Raw genomic sequence first — 22382 nt, 5'->3', positions numbered from 1 at the left:
ATGAATATTTATGTGTTCATTTTTCACTTTGACAAAGAATCTATACAGCTGTCAACATGGATTATCCAACACGATTCTCTGAAACCCGCAAGATGCACCTAAATATACTCTTCCACAAAAACAAAATATGCATCACGGAAACAGATATTTAAATGAGCTGGATATATAAATATATATATAGGACTGACAAATACACCAACACCTAGGGAGGAGGCCTAGTCCACAAAATATTGTGTGTGACTCCTTAGTCTTGGGTCATATTTAACTCCCTTATCAGCGTTGCGGTTCCTGAATTCTGTATATGTGGTGCATTTGGGCCGGCAGAGGTAGGCTATCTGGAACATGCACCACAGTGATTATATGAGTAAATGTGACACTTTGGCCTTTTTATCTGAAAAATCCGGCGTTGTTACGGTCGTGTAAATTCTGTTTCTAAACGAAAAAGCCTAAACACACATAAAGGCGAAAGCAGCACAGAGCCACAAGAGAAGGCACGGTACAGCCATGCAACACATTACTCAAAAGTTTATACATTTGACACATTAAGTAAAGGAAGCCACAAAGTCCGTTATGCATAAATTATACTACAGTCAAAATGGGATCTGCTGTGACGCTTATATTTTACTGTTAGCAATTATTACCTTTCATCCGGATTAGAACCCTGTGTCAAGTCATCGATTAAGAAGGAATTATATATCCACTACTGTGTCCTATATAACAATGCTTTGCCAATGCCCTTCTTTATAGGTCCATATAAGTGACTAATAAGGTGCAGTAGGGGCACCTCGTCACATACAGTATATTATTCAGAAAGGGCAGCTAAACCGCAAAATATATTTTCCAGATTGACAACATGAAAGTTCAGTTTCACCGTGACTGTCCACGCAGCTTTGTTACATGATGGCTAAATTGCTGCTGATGTAGGTCAAAAACCTCAAACAAAACCCACCATGTCAATCACCTCTGTACAGACCATTTCTGTTACTTAGGAGACAGCAAGGCTTGCCCTTCACTCCTTATTACAGAGAGATGCAAGATGAAAAAAATGGCCAGCCCTTCTAAACTGCTGTTTAAAAATGTAAGTATTAGGATAAGGATGGCAAGGATAGTATGCTGATCATATGCATCTAAAGGGCATCATTCACTTGTTCTTGTAATAAAATCATGACACCTCTTACTACCTATACTCCCATTCTGCCAAACAAGTTTTCCCTTCAGCAGTGACATGTTAAGTTCATTTGCATAACTGATGCAAATGTATTCATCTTGCAATGAACTCCTGACCGCAGATGTTAGTGTGTTTGTGATCATTAGAACCAATAGGTTCCATTGACACATGCACTGGCATGTTTTATGCTAGTGGGTAAGGCTCTGACTGGCATGTGGGGGGCATGTGTAGATCTGTGATTGGCATGTGAGGATGTCTAAGTGGTATATAGCGGGCATGTGAGGTGATCTGTGTGGCATGTGGGAAAGTCTGAGTAGCAGTTGGGGGCATCTTGGCAGGTTTCAGTGGTATGGGGGTATGTCTGGGTGGCAGGTGGGGAAGTCTTTGGCATATGTGGGGATAAGTACAGGAGTTTTGGAGTAGATGTGGTATCTGATGGCTTGTGGGAGTGCAAAGGCATGTGGGCATATTTCAGGGGCAAACGCAGGATTTGTAGAGGGGGTTTCCACAACCACGCCGTCAGTGAGCGTGACCAGCATCCATGGGGGCGTGGCTATAATATTAGACAGTGCTTGGCTGCTCTCCAACTCTTCCTATCCCCATAATATACATGGGCAATGCTGCGTGCACTACTGTTAGGTGCACGCAGCTCTCCCTTTTCAAGCAGAGCTGTGTGAAGCGGGATCAGGGTCCAGCCACTTCAATTATACAGTGCCCCAGGCTTGGAGGGGGTTTCCAGGCACTAGGAACCCCTCCCCCCTCAGTTTGCCTATGCATTTTATAGCAAGATTTTGGTCTAAATGGGGGCATTTTGGTATGAGTGGTGTTGGCCTGCCAATGTTGGTTTACCGAAGTCTTTTTATTACTAATTAAGGGTAATGTTAAGGGAAACGTGTGGCCCTTTTGAAGGCTGGGGGGCCACACATGCAGACCCTGATGTGTACCTGGTTGCCCTTCACTGGCCTTACTTGTGCACGACCAAAGCTAATTGCTGTTTGAATGCTATAGACTAGTGCACCATACCCTAATGTTAGTTAATAACCCTCATGTTTAGACACAGAGAAAACAGGGACATACTTATAACTACAGATTAATAGCAGATTCAGACCTCCAGCCTCTAACATAATGTGACTCACAAATAATTATGTCATTCATAAAAATAAAATAGGCCTAATAAAATGTTGTGCTTTTCCCCATTAAACAAGCACAAACCTTATATTTTATGTTGATACCTCACAGATATTGCTGGAACCCAGAACACTGCTTTTCCCCGAGACTTAATGAAAACTTTACCATTCCAAAACAATGCCAACATTGTTTACTAGGGTAATCTGAGGGCAGCGAGCGATACTTCAATACCCAAATTTGGCTGAAGTCCCAATTCCGGAAATCTGACATTAAAAACTTGTAATAGAGGCTGTCATGCTATCAGGAAACATGACCAAACCGAGAAGCAGATAAGAATACTAATGATCTTATCTGGAAAAAATGAAAGAGATTAACTGAACCGACTGAATGGGCTGCTCAAGTTTCCCAAATATTTATTTACACCAATGTTCACTGTAACCAAAACACGATTCAACAGAAAATCAACAGTTTTTATGTAGCTATGTATTATAAACACTACACTAAACCACAACACGAGCACTAACACCAACAAACACGCAAATAAAAAGAATGATTCACAACTATCACTATAATGGAATGTGCACACACACTTCAGGCGTCTATGGTCCACTCCGCTGAGGTGTACTCACTGCTGGACAACTGTATATATAAACTACTAATCCGCATAATGAAGACATAGATTTATCAAACAGTCTAAAAAGGAAAAGTGGAGGTGTTGCCCATAGCAACCAGATTCTATCCATCATTTCTAGGAGCAATACCTCCTCTTTTCCTTTTTGTGAAGTTTTGAAGCGCTTGATAAAGGAATCTATGAATAAAAGTGCATATTGCCTTTGTACTTGGAGAAGCAGATCGGGAACGTTAACATGCAAGTGTAATAGAGTTAGGGCATGCAAATACAAGTTAAGCTACTGCTTTGAGATGCGTGTTATACTGATCTTGAAATACGTTAGCCACAAGATGTAAGTTTTGCAACTACTTAAACTGAGTGTCCGTTTTGGAGGAGACGATTGTTGCATCTTAGTTCTGGGTACATCAATACGCTAGATTTAAGATTGCACATTTCTTAAGATGCAGTGCAACTCAAAAAATAGATGTGAAAAGACAAATTCACTACATCACTGCTCATAAGCAGAATGGGCTGATACATGTTCAATTCTATAGCATTCCCATAGTGAGTAGGCAATGGTATTAAAAGGATGTGGTATTCAGTGTAATGTTTTTGTTTGTTTGTCCTATATATTAAGTCCAGTATGATATCAGTATATCAATTAAACCATAATTAGCTTTTTTAAAATGATTATTTTATCTAAAATCTGACCCAATTCGTGTTTATGTCCATCCAGTATATCAGGTCAATATGACTCACTGGACATTTAGAGGTCAGTAAAAAAGGATTAATTCAAACATTGACTTTCATGGTACTGGGCCCTAATTATATCTACCACATCCTCCCCAGTTTCCCCCATCGTCTTCCATTTATGAAAAAAAAAAATAAGAAAAAATGACAAGCCAGTCCTTATAATTAGTGTATAAAGCTTATGTGAAGACTTCATCAGCCAATTTTGATGATTCAGACCAAATTTTCCCCAAAAATTGCCACAAGTGTGGACTTCCATGATCATCTATCATCATTGGTTGAAAAAAGTCAGCTGATGACTGAAATCGGAGTGTGAGGTTGTCGTCAATACCCCAGTGATTGCCAAACAGCATTTGGCCAAATTGTACACACATCTGGGGGTATATTTACTAAACTGCGGGCTTGAAAAAGTGGAGTTGTTGTCTATAGCAACCAATTAGATTCTACCTGTCATTTTGTAAATAAATAACTAGAATCTGATTGGTTGCTATAGGCAACATTTCCACCTTTTCAAACCTGCAGTTTAGTAAATATACCCACTGGACTGATCTTAAAGTAAAGCCAACCCTTACATGCCATGTGGTCTTAACCATTGTTCATGAGGATGCAGCTTACCCTGGGTTGGACCAAACTATTCTGCTCTCTGAGGCAGAGAATTAAATGGTTCCCTTCTCATTGCTTAAACAAACTTCCGTAAACACTTGTAAATAAGTTGTGTGTACTTTAAAATAAAACTATTGTAGTTTTTAAGCATTACTAGGTCTACCAACAATGTAAATACTACCAATTTAGACTTTTGCCTGAATAAAAATGTTTTTTTTTTGGTTTTTTTTTAATTAGCTTCTCTAATTTGACTCTCCAAAACTTGCTGCCTGAGACTGCTGTCTCCTATAAGCACTGAGCCTACCAATGTACTAGGAGCTACTTTGTGCCTCATACCTCAATCATGTCACTGGCTCCTAATGAATCGATAGGCCGCTGCCTCACTTTGAGCAGGTGACAAGTGTAATGTGTGTGGTCAGCTTCATTATATTTCCAGTATAAACGTATATGTAAAAGCACATAATGACATTTCCATGAGGAGAATCCTGGAGGTGGCACTATAATTACTGCAGCGGATATTGAACATTGATGCTTAATAAACAAAATGGCAACTTCAACTTCTCATAATGTAAGGTCAGTTTTCTGTATCTCTGTATGCAGTAAACAGCACCCATATGTATTGCTGGCCACTTTCACTCTTTCAATTATAAAGAAAAAACAAAAACTACTGATAAATAAGCTTTATTTTTTCCTCCGCAGCCCAGTAATGAAGATACATCATTGTCACACTCCCCACACAATCTGTAGCATCGACTCAGCTGTAATGAGAGATGTAAATTGATGAGACTACAATTTAAGATGAAAACAACTTTCCCATTCTGACCACTAATGGCAGCGGTATAATCTCTGAAGGATATCGTATGACTATATGTAACTGTACCTTGGTAAGAGGGATAATGTACAGCTGTCACACACAGAGATGGCCAAACTGAATGCATGGGGTAACTTACAGAACACAATTAAAGTGACCACATGATCCTTATCACCAGGAACAGACTCACTAAGCAGATTTTACAGCCGGCACTTTGAAATAAGAGTTTCAAAACTGGGAACAACTGAATCTATCCATTGTAATGACTGTAATATTGCTATGTACACCTTGGCATTATTCCTTCATAAAACAACTCCCGGGTGTATTACAGTGTCAGGCCATGAACAATTTTCTCACTCTCTATGTGTCACATTTAGTATTGTGGCTATTGCACATTATGGGCTAGATTTACTAAGCTGCGGGTTTGAAAAAGTGGGGATGTTGCCTATAGTAACCAATCAGATTCTAGCTATCATTTTGTAGAAGGTACTAAATAAATGAAAGCTAGAATCTGATTGGTTGCTATAGGCAACATCCCCACTTTTTCAAACCCGCAGCTTAGTAAATCTAGCCCTATGTATACATGTCTACATTAACTGGCTAACTTGATATTATTAAATAAAGAGCAGCTAAAGCCACTTTTAGACATTATGGGCCTAATTCATATGGGAATGGTCCCGCATGACTTTACACCAACATGCAATTCAAGTGCAAATGCCAATGACGCTTCCAACTGCCTACAATTTGAAAGGCACAACAGGGGCAAAGGAGTATGCACATAGGCAATGTAAAGTAAGGGAGTTCAAAGGTCGAACGCACTCGCATTCGTCAAATTATAGCTCTGGGCATCTGTCGGATACGTGATTTTTAGCCGTATCACTTGCATCGGCTACAGGTCAGCTTGTCATATATGGAAAGAACTGACCAATCAGATTTCTGGACATATTACAACCCCAATGTGTCAAAGGAGTTTCACATTTCTCCCCGACCCTTGGTTACATTAAAGGACTACCTTAATCGATGAATATCTTCTCTAACTAACATCATGCTGTCCTCTCAGAGCAGTGATTCACAATCAGCTAGACATATTTGTTTCAGAGCGTGATACACGTGGCACAAAAATCTAGACTGGAAGCATGCAATCTGCTGCACACCTTCTGTCGTGCAACTAAAGACTTTCAGGGGTATGTTGGTGCTTGTAGTTCCCCAACAGTTGGCCAGCCACAAGTTGCCTAAGTATTATCAAGGTGTTATAATTTTTACAGAAATGGGACTGGAGATTGAGTGGTTATATTATCCTATTATGGATCAAACTGTCCGGTCAAAAAAACACAAAGAAACGTTTCTAATGTTCTTTTCGTTGCTCACTGCAATAAGATTTTATAATACACAAGTGCCATGAATATATGTAAACTATCCTGTAAAATAGTAATAGGTCTTAGAAATAGGTCCTTGGTGAGTAGTGATGTCGTCACTAATATTTGAAGAGTAGTGATCTCACTTGAGTCACATGACTCAGTTGGAACGTGTTCCGTGATGGAACGTAGGACTGTGAGTTTAGGAAAAACACACCTGGATATGAGGAGCCCCTCATACCAGTAACTGGCTCTGTTTTGAATTAAAAGTTGCGTATTATAAGGAATAATATACCCACTACTGGAAATAAAAAAAAGGCGTTCCATGACTTCTATCAAACCACTTGGCCTGCAGTCTCGTGTTTTAATATGGTCGGCAGCTCTTCATTGGCTCTTTATATCCTTACACTTTACAGTATGGGATACATTATGATATACATGTAACAGACTTTATTCAATAGCAAATTGAATCGTTATAGAACAGAGATTAGAGAGCACGGTCAATCCATCCAACTGCGCTACTGTTCAATGGATATATTTTGTGCCCCATGTTAAACACGTACCCACTCTCCTGACTCCTACTGGTGGAGAACCCCATCACCTGGGGAGAACTCCCCTCCACCAGTGCAGACAATCAGTAGAAGATGATGTTCAAAGAGCGCTGGGTGAGGGTCTAAGGAGCTGCTGAGTGGGCAATGTCCAGAGGTTACCTCCAAATTGTAAATTTAAAATGCACAACAAGTTTTTTTCTACTGAAATTGTTAATTAGAAAGGTGTTGGTTTATATGGCTTTTATGTTATCTGCGGGCAAGAAATTGTCTTCTGCATTGAGCAAGTAGAGCCTCTGAATGGCTCTCAACAGTGTGTTTTAACAGTCCTACAGAATGAAAGCCAGGGGGTAAATGTATCAAGCTGAGAGTTTTACGGCGGGTTTGAAATCACATTCTAGTTATCATTCACTTAGAACATTCTGCAAAATGATAGCTAGAATCTGATTGGTTGCTATAGGCAACATCTCCACTTTTCAAACCCGCCGGAAAACTCTCGGCTTGATACATTTACCCCCTGGTGTGCATAGAAACAAATGATTCCACCATGAGTCAACTATTTGTAATTCTAATGCTTACCAAACACACTGTGATATCTGCAGCAATACTGCAGCGCATGTGGTCCCAATAACCCATGTCTGGTAAGAATCCAATCTAAATCAATAGATTAATTATCGGACATGTTGGTAAATATGGTTGAAAGATGACCACGGATGGCCGCTAACCCAGGGACACGGAACAAATCTGGCTGCACGGCCTCAGCCCCAAATGGCGGGATATCACCCAATTGATCCATGGACAAACTGGACTGTGATCCAGCCGACGCCTGGGCCATCGTTCTCAGCTTAAATCTTTACTCGTAGACTTTTTAACTAGTGTTTGAGGCTTAGTGGTCCTTTAAAAATGAATAATGTGAGCAATATCACATTGAAAGCATAAAGCTGCTTATATTATGCCGCTACAGCACATTCTATGTAATTGTATTCTACCCTAACCTCACTGTAAACGTACAGACGAGTTTGGCAACACTTAAAAAAACAGTGAATGCGGATTATCACAAACCTGCTGGTATTACCATGATTAAATTTGACATTTTACAAATGGCTGGCACAGCAGAAGTCACAGATTATATATATAAAAGACAATCCGTTTTGTGCTCAAGAGATCCTCTTGATGTGGCAGGATATTTAGGTCCAGACAAGGAAAATGTTTTATTTAATACAGGGAATATTTTTCCTGGCAAAGGGAAGTGAATTAAACGTCAATTTTAGCAAGCTTGCACCCCTCGCCGAGGGGGGAAAAAAAGGTCTTAAAATCTGTGTGGGTGTAAGATGTTAAATTATACTAAATGTCCATTAGACGTGCATTGAAATGGTAACAGTTTCCTCAATTTCTTTTTCTTTGTTGCATACTGGATAAATGTTATGTCATAGATATCAAGAGATTTTCTTACAATTAATCCATCACCCAGACAGAGGAGGGAGCTAGAACTGATCTACTTGTTAGTAGGGTAACTATGAGATCATTGTCCGCCTACTTCCTATATGTTATATATCAGTAGTTCATGCTTGCCAACTCTCCTGGAATATCCGGGAGAGTCCCGAAATTTGGGTCAGTCTCCCAGGCTACCGGGAGAGAGGGCAATTCTCCCGATTCCCGGGCGGCTGTAGAAAGTAAATGGAGGAGGCAGGGCTTATTGGCGTCATGGACGTGTCATTGTTGCCCGGTGTGGCTAACGGAGCGATTCTTCGAGCCCCGCCACCACACACCCACCTGACCCTCGGACCTCCCGGGACTTAACCTGCCAATGTTGGCAACTATGCAGTAGTTGCTAGTATACACCTTTATTGTTATACTTAACATTCTTAGGAGCAAGACTTGACGTTAGATCACCCACAGTTGCCAACTCTCCCTCATTCCCATGGACAGTCCCAGGTTTTAAATATTTGTCCCCAGAAATGTTTGTCCCTATTTCTCGAGGCTGAGATTAGAACGATGTTCAGTGAACAGGTAATGACGGAGAGTGTAGTGCACCAAGTGCCGTTTGGTCCGAACCATGAGTAACATATACAGAAGCTCCCCACCCACAAAATTAAGGGGGGCTCAAAATTGCCTATTTAGGTGGACTGAATAGTTCATGATTTTTTTAACTGCTGTAAATAGTACGATTGTTTTAGCTGTACCACTTAACGGATGTTTATTATCAGTCATTGTTAATTGGTTATCTAAAGCAGCAATCCCACATAGAAGGTTTATTTCTTTTGTCTTTATATAGGAAGTTAAGAACCAATTAATCATGCATTTGATTTACATTTTTCTTAGCTGCCCTCCTACAAATCATTATATCCTTTTGAAATTCCCTTTAGCTTTTGCTTATACTCTTATATGAACAAATACAGATGCAGGACACAGAAGATACTGCCAATCCTCAGTGCTGGTGGAAAGTTGAAACTCTTACTTGATTAATTACAAATTCACATTTAGGAAGTCATAGAGTAAATGATTAATTCATCAATAAAGTTAGAGAGTTTGATCATGAATACATTCAAACACACCCTAATTTGGTGAAAACTGCACCTCATGTCGACAGGCCACACCCCTTCCATGGTCTGAAAATCTAAATCGGGAGGCATTTACTTACTTCTTGCTAATTTGTTTAGTGTCCCGAAAAACTAAAAATAGAGCGTTGGTTGTGTACAATAGGTTTTCTTTTAAGTTCTTATTCTAGCCAGATCTCACTCTGTGCATCCACATACATAAGCCAAAAACAGCATGAACCACATTACTAGCACTATTCCCATTTTACATTAATATCCATACTGTCCAATGGATGCACAATTGTGCATCCAAACACCTATATTATATAAACAGCAGAAGCAGTACTATGCAGTTATTCACATTTACAGAACAAGACCAGATACTGAGAATTACATCCACTATACAGACCAAAAAAAGCACAATGCCATGCACTCAGAAGAACCAAGAATATGGGGCAGATTCAATCCTAAATTAGTGCCTCTGGAGCCTCCTGCAAAAAGGCTCCATGGCGATATCCAGACTGAACTTTCCGCTCTTTTTTGCTGGCACCTCTCACCACATTAAATGTTAAAGTGCGTACGTATTTGCTATGTAAATGAAAGCATAAAAATAATATTTTTGATAAACATTTCTTAGTCTTTAGGAATGCTAAATTTACTATTTGAATTCCACCGTCATTGTTTTACTTTAATTTCAAGGCTAATTCCATTGTTTGGCAACTCCTGAGGCCACCTTACTGTGTGCATCCCTGATTAAATCAGTATACATTGTAGTCTCTTGCAGATAATATAGCTCAACAGCTGTAACGCTCATATTTTGTCAGTCATAATCTGACTGCTGTGTATCCCATTAAGAATTCATATTTTGTGTTAGTCTGTCCATAGCCAAACCAGGCCCTCGTCTGAACAACACAAAAAGTGTATGAAAGGATGATATTGTGATATTCATGTAAGTGTCTCTTATTCCAACCTTATCGACATAGTGTGTATATATATATATATATATATATATACATATATATATACACACAAACACACACACACACACACACACACACACACACACAGACACACACACACAGATCAATCCTATCCGTTAATATTTGGTCTCTCAGACTCTAAGGTAGTGACAGGCAATCTGATAGGCCACATCGGTGGCCCTCTAACCTTCAAAAGGGCATTACCCTTACTCATAGTCAGAAGTTAAAACAATACATTAAATCAAAGAAAGAGACACAATCTGTAATAACATACGAGCAGGCATTGTGTACAAGTGTTCCTGGGTATAACAAACAGATCTGACAATACAGCTGGAAGGAGCTGTGGGCCGCAGGTGAAGGCTTGGATACCTGATCTAAGAGTATCTGTATGTGCAGACTAAACTTCATGGGGCCATATCGCAAGCTCCACATGCACTCAGTTTCCACTAAATTGTCTTTTGCACTGCGTCAGTGGGAGACAGCAGATCACCACTGCATGCCAAATCCACAAAAGTAGGGCAGATAATGTGGAAATAGGGGCTGAACGTATGCAAAGTACTGTCCAAAATCCCCCTTCCACTGGAGAGGGTGATCTGCAGATACACCTACCATTAGATTCAGCTACTGATTGTATATAACTAATAGTAACAGATAGAACGTGACTGATATTTACAAAATAGACCCTTTGGGGCGTATTCAATTGTTCCTCCGGCCGCCGGAAAAACAAGCGCTCTAAAACTATTACCGTTTATACGGTAATTACTCGCTGAATTTCATCTCGCAGCTCCCTGAGCTGCGAGATGAAATTCAGCGAGTAAACTACCGTATTAACGGTTTTCGTGCGCAATATTACCATATAAATGGTAATAGTTTTAGAGCGCTTCTTTTTCCGGCGGCCGGAGGAACAATTGAATACGCCCCTACGAGTCTTTATGGCCATTTTAGTTTTTCTTTTTAAAAAAAGTGCACCAAGGCGAATCCTTGAAAAATCAGACCCTAGGGGTAAAGAGAAAGAGTGGAGGTGTTGCCCATAGCAACCAATCAGATTATTGCTATCATGTTCTAGAATGTAAGAGATAAATAACAGCTAGGATCTGCCTGGTTGCTACGGGCAACACCTACACTTTTCCTTTATACATTTACCCCTAGAAGAAAAACGGATCCTACTTAAAATTTTGCCCCTCCTCTCAATATCAGCATTTCCTGTTCAGAGCCAACCCATATACAAATGAGAGAGGAGACTGTAGGAACTGCAGTAGTTCGAAAAGAAAAATGGCCTCCACCACTTGAGTGAAGATATAATTACAACTGTTCCTTTCTGCTTTGATCACACATGCATACCAACAAACCCTAATTTGATGTTTTAAAGCAAACAATGTAAATTTTATCTGGCAAAGACAAACTCACTAAAAATTTAAAAGAATATCCCACAAGTATCATTTTTAGAAATAAATGTCTTTTTTCGCCAGCATTCTCTATTTGGGATTCTCATGTCCTATTTACAAATGTCACATTGTCAGTATATTCATCACCGACACACAGTGGCAGCAATCATTTTGTGGGCTAGGACAATATTTAATAACTACTACTTCACTTCCAAAGGACTAGCGGTATCATTGACACATCAGACATACGTATCACCTTTACATGTATAGATATATACCTTTATTGTTTCAGGAGGAACTCCAGGATCTGGCATTTTATCCAAGTAAGTTGACAAATCTTGGTCGACATGTTCGAAAACCAATGTTAGCTTTGTCTCTCTGTCTGTCCGTGAAACAGTACATACATCAAATAATCTGTTGGAGAAGGAGGAAATCTGTCAATAACGAAGAATTGAGATATTGTATACATCTTACTAACCTATAAAAGGGCATAAAAACACAGAAATTGCTGCTGTTCTAGGCAAGGCGTAATTGTAACATTTAATAATAACCAACATTGATTATATGTATAAAATAAAGCAAAAAGACTAATAATGACACAATGCTAATATGTATCTTTGAAACCGTTTTATTTAGTATTAAACTCTTATACAGATTCATAAACTACCTTCAAAGTATGAAACACTTTCTATACACTCTACAGCCTATGGGCCTGAGTCATTAAGGAGAGCAAAGCCAAAAAAAAGGAGTAAGTTTGCTCCTGGACAAACCATGTTACAATGCAAGGGGTGCAAATAAGTTTATTATTTTGCACATAAGTTACATTTTTTTCAACTAGCACACAAATACTTGATAGCTTTATTTTTACACTGAAATTTAAAGTTGATCTAAGACATGCCCTATCCCAACTATAAATCTATCCCCATATTTTAAATTTACCTCCCCTCCAATGCAACATGGTTTTGTCCAGGTGTAAAGTTACTCTCCTCAATGACTTAGATACAAACACAGTCTGAAGATGATATCACGGCTTTATGCCCTGAGATATGTCTTACTTTATGTGTAAGGTAAGACATAGATCATGCACACAAGCATGAACTGCCCCATTATGTACCTACAGACACGCGGTGTCGGTAATCAGTACATGTTTCCTGCTGTGACTCTGGCCAGTCATTGCACCTGATAATGGACCCGTCATTTATCTACTGGAGGCAGCCATTTTTGGGGGCTGCACCAATATTCAGCCAATCAATTCACTAGGGACAAGTGCCTCAGTAATCCTAGTCACTAGTTCCTAGTAAACTGATGATTGATTGACCGAAGCACTGTAACTATCAGTGTGCTTATCTACCTGAAATACTGCCTGTAGGTAGAAAATAGTATTATACTTGCCAAATAATGTAACCAGTATGTTCAGCATGTAGAACAATAGTTTTTGTACTAAAATTAGAAGAAAATGTGCACATAACATCCGTCTGTGACTTAGCAAAACGGAAATACTTTGAATTTCGAAGTTGGGAGACACCAGTCCGACGGCTGAATCTCCTGCAAGCGATGGCAGAAGAAATGTCAAACTAATGCTCAATGTGTCAGAAGAGGGAAATTGCCAAATTGTTAGATTCTCCAGCCTTTAGGGTGGGTGATAATCATCCGAATGAGTGGGAAAGTAGTGGAACACCTGCTATAAATATGTCTGGAGTAATATTCCAATGAACTGCGAGAGACATTCTTATTTATGGCAACATACCTGGATAATAGAGTTTGCTTATTAATACACTTTGACTTATAAAATGATATGATAAAAAGTCATCCCTAAAGTATCATAGAACAGCAATGTTATGTGGTGGATAAAAACTACTGCAAATTTTAAAAAAACAAACAAACCTCATTATATAGCTTAATGATGACAATGAGCGAATCTCAAAAATTCCCCCATTAAAAGAATTGGGGAATAAACGTTGGCAAGGGCCTAGATACTGAAGACTGGTCAGACATGTAGAAAATGCAAATAATCTTTTGTACCGATGGTAACTGCTTTTCGATCAGGCTTCAAAAATTGTACCCTAATACCTCTGATCTTTGCAGGAGAGGCTGTCACAAAAATAGCTCCTTTCTGCGTATCCGTATAGTATTTGGTGGTCCTGTCTAGTCATACAAAGATTCTGGTCAGAGGCTCAAAATCTTGTCATTTCCTTAACCACCATGACCTCCCCTTCCAACCAAAACACATACTACTTCCTCTACCATTTCCTGATCTCGCCAAACACCTCAATAAACTAATGTTATATGAACAAAAAACATAATCTTACACATAAAGCAGCACGAGTTTCCCTTGCAGCCCCACTTTTGGACTAATCCCACTGCGGGCACCAACAGAGTGGGTGGGTTTTAGCACACACCAGTGAGTGAACAGGGCTTAGAGCGACACCAAATGATTGGGTGGAGCTTAGCATGGCATCAGTGAGTGTGTGGGGCTTAGTGGTGAACTCACAACTTGGCAGGTTTTAAGATGCATCTGTGAGTGGGCAGGGCTTAACATGGCTTCTGCAAATGGGTGGAGCAAGACACAGCACCCATGAGTAAGTGGGGCAAAGCACAGCACCTGCAAGAAGACAAGACTTAATGAATAGTGTTATTATTTTGAGTACTAGAATGGTAGAGAGATAAACATTGAGAGACAAATTGTGTGTTTCTGTGTTAGCACAGTGTCATTATGTGTACTGTCTGCGTATATCTCTGCTTTAAAGTAATGTTGTTGTGTATCTGTGTGTTACTGCAGCATTATTTCACAAGGAGGGCGCAATTACCTCTCTACAAGACAGGAAGTTGCTCCTTTGCAGAGAAGGTGCTTTCTAGATGAATAAACTGTAAGGCAAATTGCCCCTTGTACTAATCTATTATAACAGTATGGCCCCGTGCACAGGTCTGGCTCCTGATTAGTTCTGGCCCACTTGCTACATTTGCAGAGTTGTAATAAAGATCTTGTAATTCTAGTTATGTTTTCCATGTAAAGTAAAAACGTTCTGTTAGATTTAACATATTTCATTATATCTTCTTATTTTTCATTCTAGTTTCTCTAAAACAAAACATAATTTCCCCACAAGTAGTTTCTCTCTCACACAAAACACCTCCCAATATGACTTTACTCTCCCCCACTACAACCACTAGACACGTTCCAAGTAGTTCAAGACCATCAGAAAAGCCATGAGAACAACTTACGGTGACGTAAGATCTGACTATAAATTATTTTTTGAGGGTCACCATGACCCATCCATATGGAACACAGGAATAAACCAAGGATGTTGTTTGATAATTAAAAAAAATCTCTAAAAAAAAACAAGATTGGAAAAAAAAATCTCTAAAAAGTCATCATTTGCTGACGGTTGGCTGTAGGTTAGTAACCTGCAATAAATATATTTATATAAAATCAACATGGAATGCAGAAGGACCGCCTATAACCTAACACATGCAAATAAAGAGGAAGCAGGCAGGTCTGAACACTGAAGTATAAACAGTGTAAAATATTCCCCTCTGTATGATTCCTTTGTGGTGACCTAAATTTACTTTAAATTTTTCAAAAACACCTTTCTTGCCAGGTATTTAGCACACTGGCAAAACTACCGATGCAGAGTACATATGTTTAAAAAAAAAGGATTTCTCTGCTATAAAGTATACATATAAATCACAGCATTTATTCCAGGGGTAACAGAAGTATACGCTGTGATAGATGGATTCTCTAACCCAGATATTGCATTTCAAAGTACAAATGTCTAAAACTATATTTTGCTATTTCTTCTTCTTCTTCTTCTTATTATTATTATTATTATTATTATTATTATTATTACTATTATTATTAACAGTTACTTTTAAATCGCCTATGTACTATAAAACACTTTTATAGAAAATATTTAATCATTCATATCAGTCCTTGCACCAGTGGAGCTTACGATCTATATTGACTACCACACACTGGTTAATTCTTGTCAGAAGCCAAATAACTTCTCACTATGTCTTTGGAGTGTGGTTGGAACCACACACAAACACGGGGAGAACATACAATCTCCACACAGATAGGGCCCTTGTTGAAATACAACGCTTTGAGCAATGCCACTGTCCTATGGCACAAAATAAAACTTCCCCTATTTGGCTTGAATGCATTATTATGCAAGGACAATGTATATATTCACCTGTCATACAATACATCTTCCGGATGTCTGGTCCAGGATATGTATGTAGCTTATTTATGTGTGACTTACACAGAGTGAGTGTGGCCAGTGTACAGGACAGAGCCCATTCCCTGATGTTCAGTGCATAATACCAGTTCCTGGGTTCTGATGTAGACTTCAGAGCCTAGATCTTGTGCCCTATAGAGTTTAATCTCTGGTGCCAGCATACACTACAGACCCCAGTCTCTGTTGGTCAGTGTGCAATACAGAGTCCTGGGGGTAAATGTATCAAGCTGCAGTTTTGAAAGTGGAGATGTTGCCTATAACAACCAATCAGATTCTAGCTGTCAATTTGTAGAATGTACTAAATAAATGATAACTAGGGGCCTGATTCATTAAGGATCTTAACTTAAGAAAGTTCTTATTTAAGTATCCTGGACAAAACCATGTTACAATGCAAGGGTTGCAAATTAGTTTAGTGCTACATGAAAAAACAGTCAGTTTTTAACTTATGTGCAAAACAGAAAACTAATTTGCACCCCTTGCATTGTAACATGGTTTTGTCCAGGAGACTTAAATAAGAAGCTTCTTAAGTTAAGATCCTTAATGAATCAGGCCCTAGAATCTGATTGGTTACTACAGGCAACAGCTCCACTTTTTCAAACCCTCAGTTAAATAAATTTACCCCCTGGTGGCTAGTGGTAATTCACTTACCTCCCTCTCTGTGCTCATTTCAGGACAGGTTTCCAAAACGCTATCACCCTGTTATACTGGCTGATAGTAGCTCCTCTCCACTTCTTCACTGAACTCCACCTTACAAATAGAGGTTACTGGAGGGCAGGAAACTGAACGCTAACAGGGAGAAAGATATGCAAATGCATAGGAAAATATGTGCAAGGGCAACACGGATTAAATCAGACCAATCATCTCCATAAGATGTGCTGGTGTATATAGAATACACAATAAGTGTAATTGTGTAGCCTTTATATCATTTAAGCAAAGTTGTTTATTTTAGTTTAATTACTAATTTTGCCCTGTGATACGAGACAACTCTAGTGTTTGTACTGTAAACAATAGTATCCAAGGAGCAGTTTTGTGCCGTATCCAAGGTTGCAAAATCCTGCTTAGAAGATATGTATGTTTTGGTGAAAACCACAGAAGATAGAATGATAAAGCAACATAATTAGTCAAATATACAAGAAGGTACTAACCAGTGACACCAAGTCATCCAAAACCCATTTCCCAGTCTTGGGCAGAAGAGTATTCACTCTACACCTAGGCAATGCCAGTCCTAAATACAGCCCTACCTAGTGATCCTCTACCCCTGTCCTGCATAGAGAGACACTGATATCAGGGAGGTACTGACAGTAATGTGGAGGGTAGATACCTACACTAATAGATCAATACAAGAACAGGACAAAAAGTTAAGTAGCAGCTTCCCAGCAAAAGACAAGCATGACATGTACATAATTCACTGCCAAACTCTATCCAATCCCCTCTGTCCCCCATCTCATATCGTTTGAACATTCCTCCAGAGCCGTAACTTAGAATTCTAGCGCCCGGGGTGAGAAAGACAAATGCCGTCCCCCTAGCCCTCAATTTTAACCAAATTAACCTAAAATATTCCTAAAATGCGCCCCCTTTCAGCGTTGCTCCCTGGACGGTCGCCCCTATCGCACAGCCCTAGTTACGGCCCTGCATTCCTTCGATATACATTTTGGTGCTGTACAGTAGCGATTATAGGGTAATACTAGTGAACCTGCATGCAAAGAAATATGGCTGCAAGCAGTGGCCAACTTATGTTTTTCAGAGTAAGCATAGATTTTCAAACATCTAAACAAAATCAGTGTAACGCAACATATCAATACCAAAATAAAATAAAAACAGTATTATTAGTGCTCCCATATATTTGAAATCCATCTGATAGCTTTTTTGGATGGCAAATAAGATAAAGCAGTTATATCAGTGATAGACAACATGGTACACCTCAGGGGCCTTCTGGGTGGCCCTCTAACCCTTAATCTCAGTAATAGGTTAAAGCAAAAGCTTTAATCAAACCTATCTGTAATAACATATCAGCAGTCGTTTCAAACAAGTGTTACAAGCTCTAACAAACAAATCTGACAATAAAGGAGAAAGGAGTAGGGGGCCGCAGATGAAAGCTTGGAGGGCCGTTTGTTGCCCACCACTGAGTTATAGGAGCCGACTGTCTTGATTAGACTAATTTGCCTCCTCCATCCAAGCAGTATATGTGCAGACAGCGCGTTTACCTATCAGTAGTTTCTAACTCTAGATAATTGGTGATGTTCTGCGGGAGGGTGGAAGAGGCAGACTAGAAAAAGGGCATAATATGAGAGTAAGACTATTATAAGAGTATAATATCAGCACATCAGGTGTCTGAATTTTGGTAAAATGTGAGATAAACATTTTAATGTAAAATTGATGCCCTGGGAAATTTTGAGTTTTACAAAACTATCTGATTGACTTATTAAATATTGTCATAAATTCTTAGAGGTACCTATATACCATTTCCCGATAGTGGCAACTACACAGTTCCAGGAAGGTTACATATTAAAATTTGCTGAACTTGGAACGTTCTCCCAGCAAGGTCCTTCAGGATCAAATTGCAACAGGGTCGATTTAGTTTTATCACTTGACCAAAATATTATCGCTCTTTAATGACACATAAGACGTATTTAGAGCACTGTTAGAATAGAATGAAGGACGCTATGTGAGCTCGGAGCTGTGATAGGGTCATTAGCAGAAAGGATTGCTTGTGTGGAAAGGCACACTGAGGTGAATCACACCATTAATTTCATCAGTCATCATTGCATACTACGTCAAAGTCACACAGCTACATCAAAGGACGTTTACGAATGTGAGGATGCATGTAACCAGTGCTAAGCTTCAGTACCACAAGCAAACAGATAAACCAGACAGTTTGTGTTCCAGGGATTATCCACGTCCGCCACGGAAAACTGACCACTGTGGTGAGCTGTGAGGCGCTATAATATGGGATTTTCCATTCAATTGAGCTTGAAATTAGTAGTAAACAATACAAGCGCCTTAAAACAGTCCATGAGATGCAAAGCGGTGCTGTTTTACAGTATTTAAAAAAGTCCCGACAAATTGGTACTTTGTGGGGGTAACACCTCAAAAACCCTCTAAGGATTCATTTATATTTTTTGGAAGCATGTTTGCTATTACATTAAAAATCACATGAAAAATGGACTTGCTTTCATTTTTTTGTCCTCTTTTATTAAAGTTTTTTGGATTTTTGCTTGTGTTATAAATCCCCAGGTATCAGGTCCTGTGATTCATTTAATTGTTTTGCTTTACTATATAGGACCTGGTGCACTATATTGTTAGCATATAAATGGTATTCCCTCGTCTCCCCATTCACCCAGAAATCCAGGAGAGCTGTGAGGTAATCAGGAAGATGGCACAAGGGAGGCTAGTGCATACTTGCCAACTTTTCCTCGTTGGCTTCAGGGAGATCCAGGGGGAGGTGTGTGTGTGTGGGGGGGGGGGGGGGCTTGACGAATCGCATCATTTTAGCCCCGTCCCTAAACTATTGTCACAATTTTGGCCAATTACAGCAGGGGGCGGGGTTAAGATGACGCGATATTTGCATCATTAAGCCCTGCCCTGCTCTCCCGGGAAGGTCTCCCAGAAATGCGGGAGTCTCTCAGATATTCTAGGAGAGTAGGCTTCTATGCGTTAAAGAAAAGCAGCTAATAAATCTATAGAGACTGAAGTGTCTTTTACATTTCTGTCTCCATTACTGAAGTCATGTTTTCTTACCTGTCAGTCTAAGGTGGCAGAAGTCTAATACTAACAAGCTAATGGAGTCACATATAAATTAAAGGGTAATTACAGTTTCTACAACTGCTTCAAAAAAGTACTTACGAAAACTTTTATTTTAATGGGGGGGGGGGGGGGTCCCTGATTTAACGCTGTAGGGTCAGGGTGGCTGCTATTGGTACTGAGACACACTGCTAGGTTGCGCCCCAGTGAGCAGATGGAGTTCACCTTTGTGCGCCCACAGTGAAACGGAAGGGGGTCACAGGGAACCAAACCAATCTGGAAATGGGAGTTCCAAATTTAAAAAGTTATAAATGACTAAAAAAAAAGTTTTTAAAGAGGTATGTCTGACAGATTGCAGCCATAAGGCTGGAGGTATAATTCTGTGCATATATAACTCAGCAAGGCATATTATACTGTGCAACTATATTAAATAAATTATGCTGTGTATACAACACTCACTGTGTGTGTTTCCATAATGAAGTTTTATTACTCAGTTTGAGCTTTGCATATTCTTTTTGGGAGTTCATAGAGTTTAGGAGCTAACTTCAAAATGGCTGACATGTTTATCTGCATCTGGTGTCATAGTGACATCAGTCACCGGTGTGGTTTGTGTATTCAGCTTGTTTGTTTTATAGGCTACACTCTCTTATTTAACATATCCTGGCTCACAGGATAAATTGCAAAGATACCTTTATACTACATCTACATTTAATGACACTGTTTTCATAGTCATTCTCCACACACACAGTAGAGGCGGCCATTTTGTGAGCTGAAATTCATGTCAAAGCAGCCAACCGATGCACTAAGAACTAGTGACATCTCTGAGGCACCAGCAGTGTGCAAATCTGTTTATTTACACAAACAGTGGAGGACACCCCCTTTCCATTTTCTAATGCCCATCTGTGCAGATGTAAGTGCAATAAGTCAGTCACTACAAATTGTAGGTTATGGGGGGAGTTGTAAAAGGGGTCACGCTGGTAAGAGGCTAAAAACATTGTAATGGTAGCTGTGAGTATAGTTGTGTCAAATATTATGCAGACACACAATGAGCCTGACTCATTGATAATAATGAGTATTCATTATGTGGACTTGTAGGGCCTGAGTCATTAAAGCGCACACTGAGCACATCGTGCCGTTGTTCTCAACGGCACGTAAACTGGTTCTGCGTACTCCCGGAGTCAGCAAGGAACGTACAGAAAAATACAGTAAAATAATTACTAGTTCTGACTCTGGCTAATAGTCTCAAAACAGTAATATAAATATCTGTGGTAATTATAATGTAAAAGTGGAAGATATTGTATAAAATCACCTGAGTGCAGATGGAGTCTAGTTATAACCCTATATGCCTTTTGTATGCACATAAACAAATACATATATATATATATATATAAAACTCTGCTGACTTACATCATAAACAACTGGGGCACAATTGTCAGTGAAGTGAAGTCAGGAGTAGATGGATTCTCTGAGGTAAACTGTAGCTGAATTTTCCCGCCTTTGGAGTGTACCAATCAGCAGGGGGGAGGTCTCCTTTACACTTCCAGCACTGGTGGGGTTTTTTTTTGTTTTTTTTAATACCCTATGGGGTACTTAGCTGACACAAGGAGGAACTGTGAGGAGAAGCCAGCAGCAGTAGAGCTCCCTGAGGTGCCTCTGAGGTCCGACTGCGATGACAGTAAAAGGTGCGAATATCTCCCGCTCCGGAGCGTACCACTGACAGCCAGGGAGTCTCTGACTCACTCCCCGCTGTCTGATGGTTCAAATGCCCAAAGGAAGCCTTTATCAGCTCAGACTGCCGCACTGCGTTGTGCTCCTGTATCAATGCCCATTCAGAATCCTTCCTAGGGCTCTATGAGATCCAAGCCCCCTCCCCCCCCGCGCCTTAGCGGAGGACTTGGCATCTCCCAACATGGCGGATCATCAACCGAGTGCAGCGCTCTCTGCCTGTGGCAGCGCCGGACCCGTTGGGACAGTGTAGTGACAGCCGCATAGCGCTATCACTGCTCACAGTCTAAAGATCCTTCTGTTGGTCTTTTTTTTTTTTTAAATAAAAATGGAACATAGTTCTATTAGAAACCTAAGAGGAAAAAAATGTTAATCAACACTTATTCTCACCTAACATTACTAGAAGAAAAATAATAAAACCTAAACTAAGCAACAAGTACTGCAGATCAGGACTGACACAGCCCAACTCCTTGGGCACTTAAACAAAACTGAGGTCTGTGGGGTTGCAGAGGGGAGGAGTCAGCAGCAAACTTAGTTGTTACCTATTTAAGTGCCAACTCCATGCGCCCTCATACAACCCCGTGGTAGCAGTGTCCCCCAGAGTGGATGAAGGAGAAAACACCATACCAACAGTGAAGTTTGGAGGTGGGAACATCATGGTGTTTATCTGCACTGTACTGGCATACTGCATTTAATTGAAGGAGCGATGAATGGAAAAATGTACCGAGACATTCTTGATAACAATCTGCTGCCATCTACCAGGATGCTAAAGATGAAACGAGGGTGGACATTTCCACCACATTCGGGAC

At 39.8% G+C, this 22382-nt stretch overlaps 1 protein-coding gene across 1 annotated transcript in view; it reads right to left on the bottom strand.

The window, feature by feature from the left end:
- Positions 1–22382, bottom strand: part of CDK6 (cyclin dependent kinase 6) — a 130613-nt gene that overhangs the window by 68226 nt on the left and 40005 nt on the right. The window contains exon 3 of the mRNA XM_075211809.1: positions 12154–12289. Coding sequence (XP_075067910.1) covers positions 12154–12289 — 136 coding nt within the window. The remainder of the gene's footprint in view (positions 1–12153; positions 12290–22382) is intronic.

The sequence above is a fragment of the Mixophyes fleayi genome, chromosome 5 (assembly GCF_038048845.1).
Source record: "Mixophyes fleayi isolate aMixFle1 chromosome 5, aMixFle1.hap1, whole genome shotgun sequence".
NCBI classification, from domain to species: domain Eukaryota; kingdom Metazoa; phylum Chordata; class Amphibia; order Anura; family Limnodynastidae; genus Mixophyes; species Mixophyes fleayi.
This window is presented reverse-complemented; position numbering and strand designations above follow the sequence as displayed.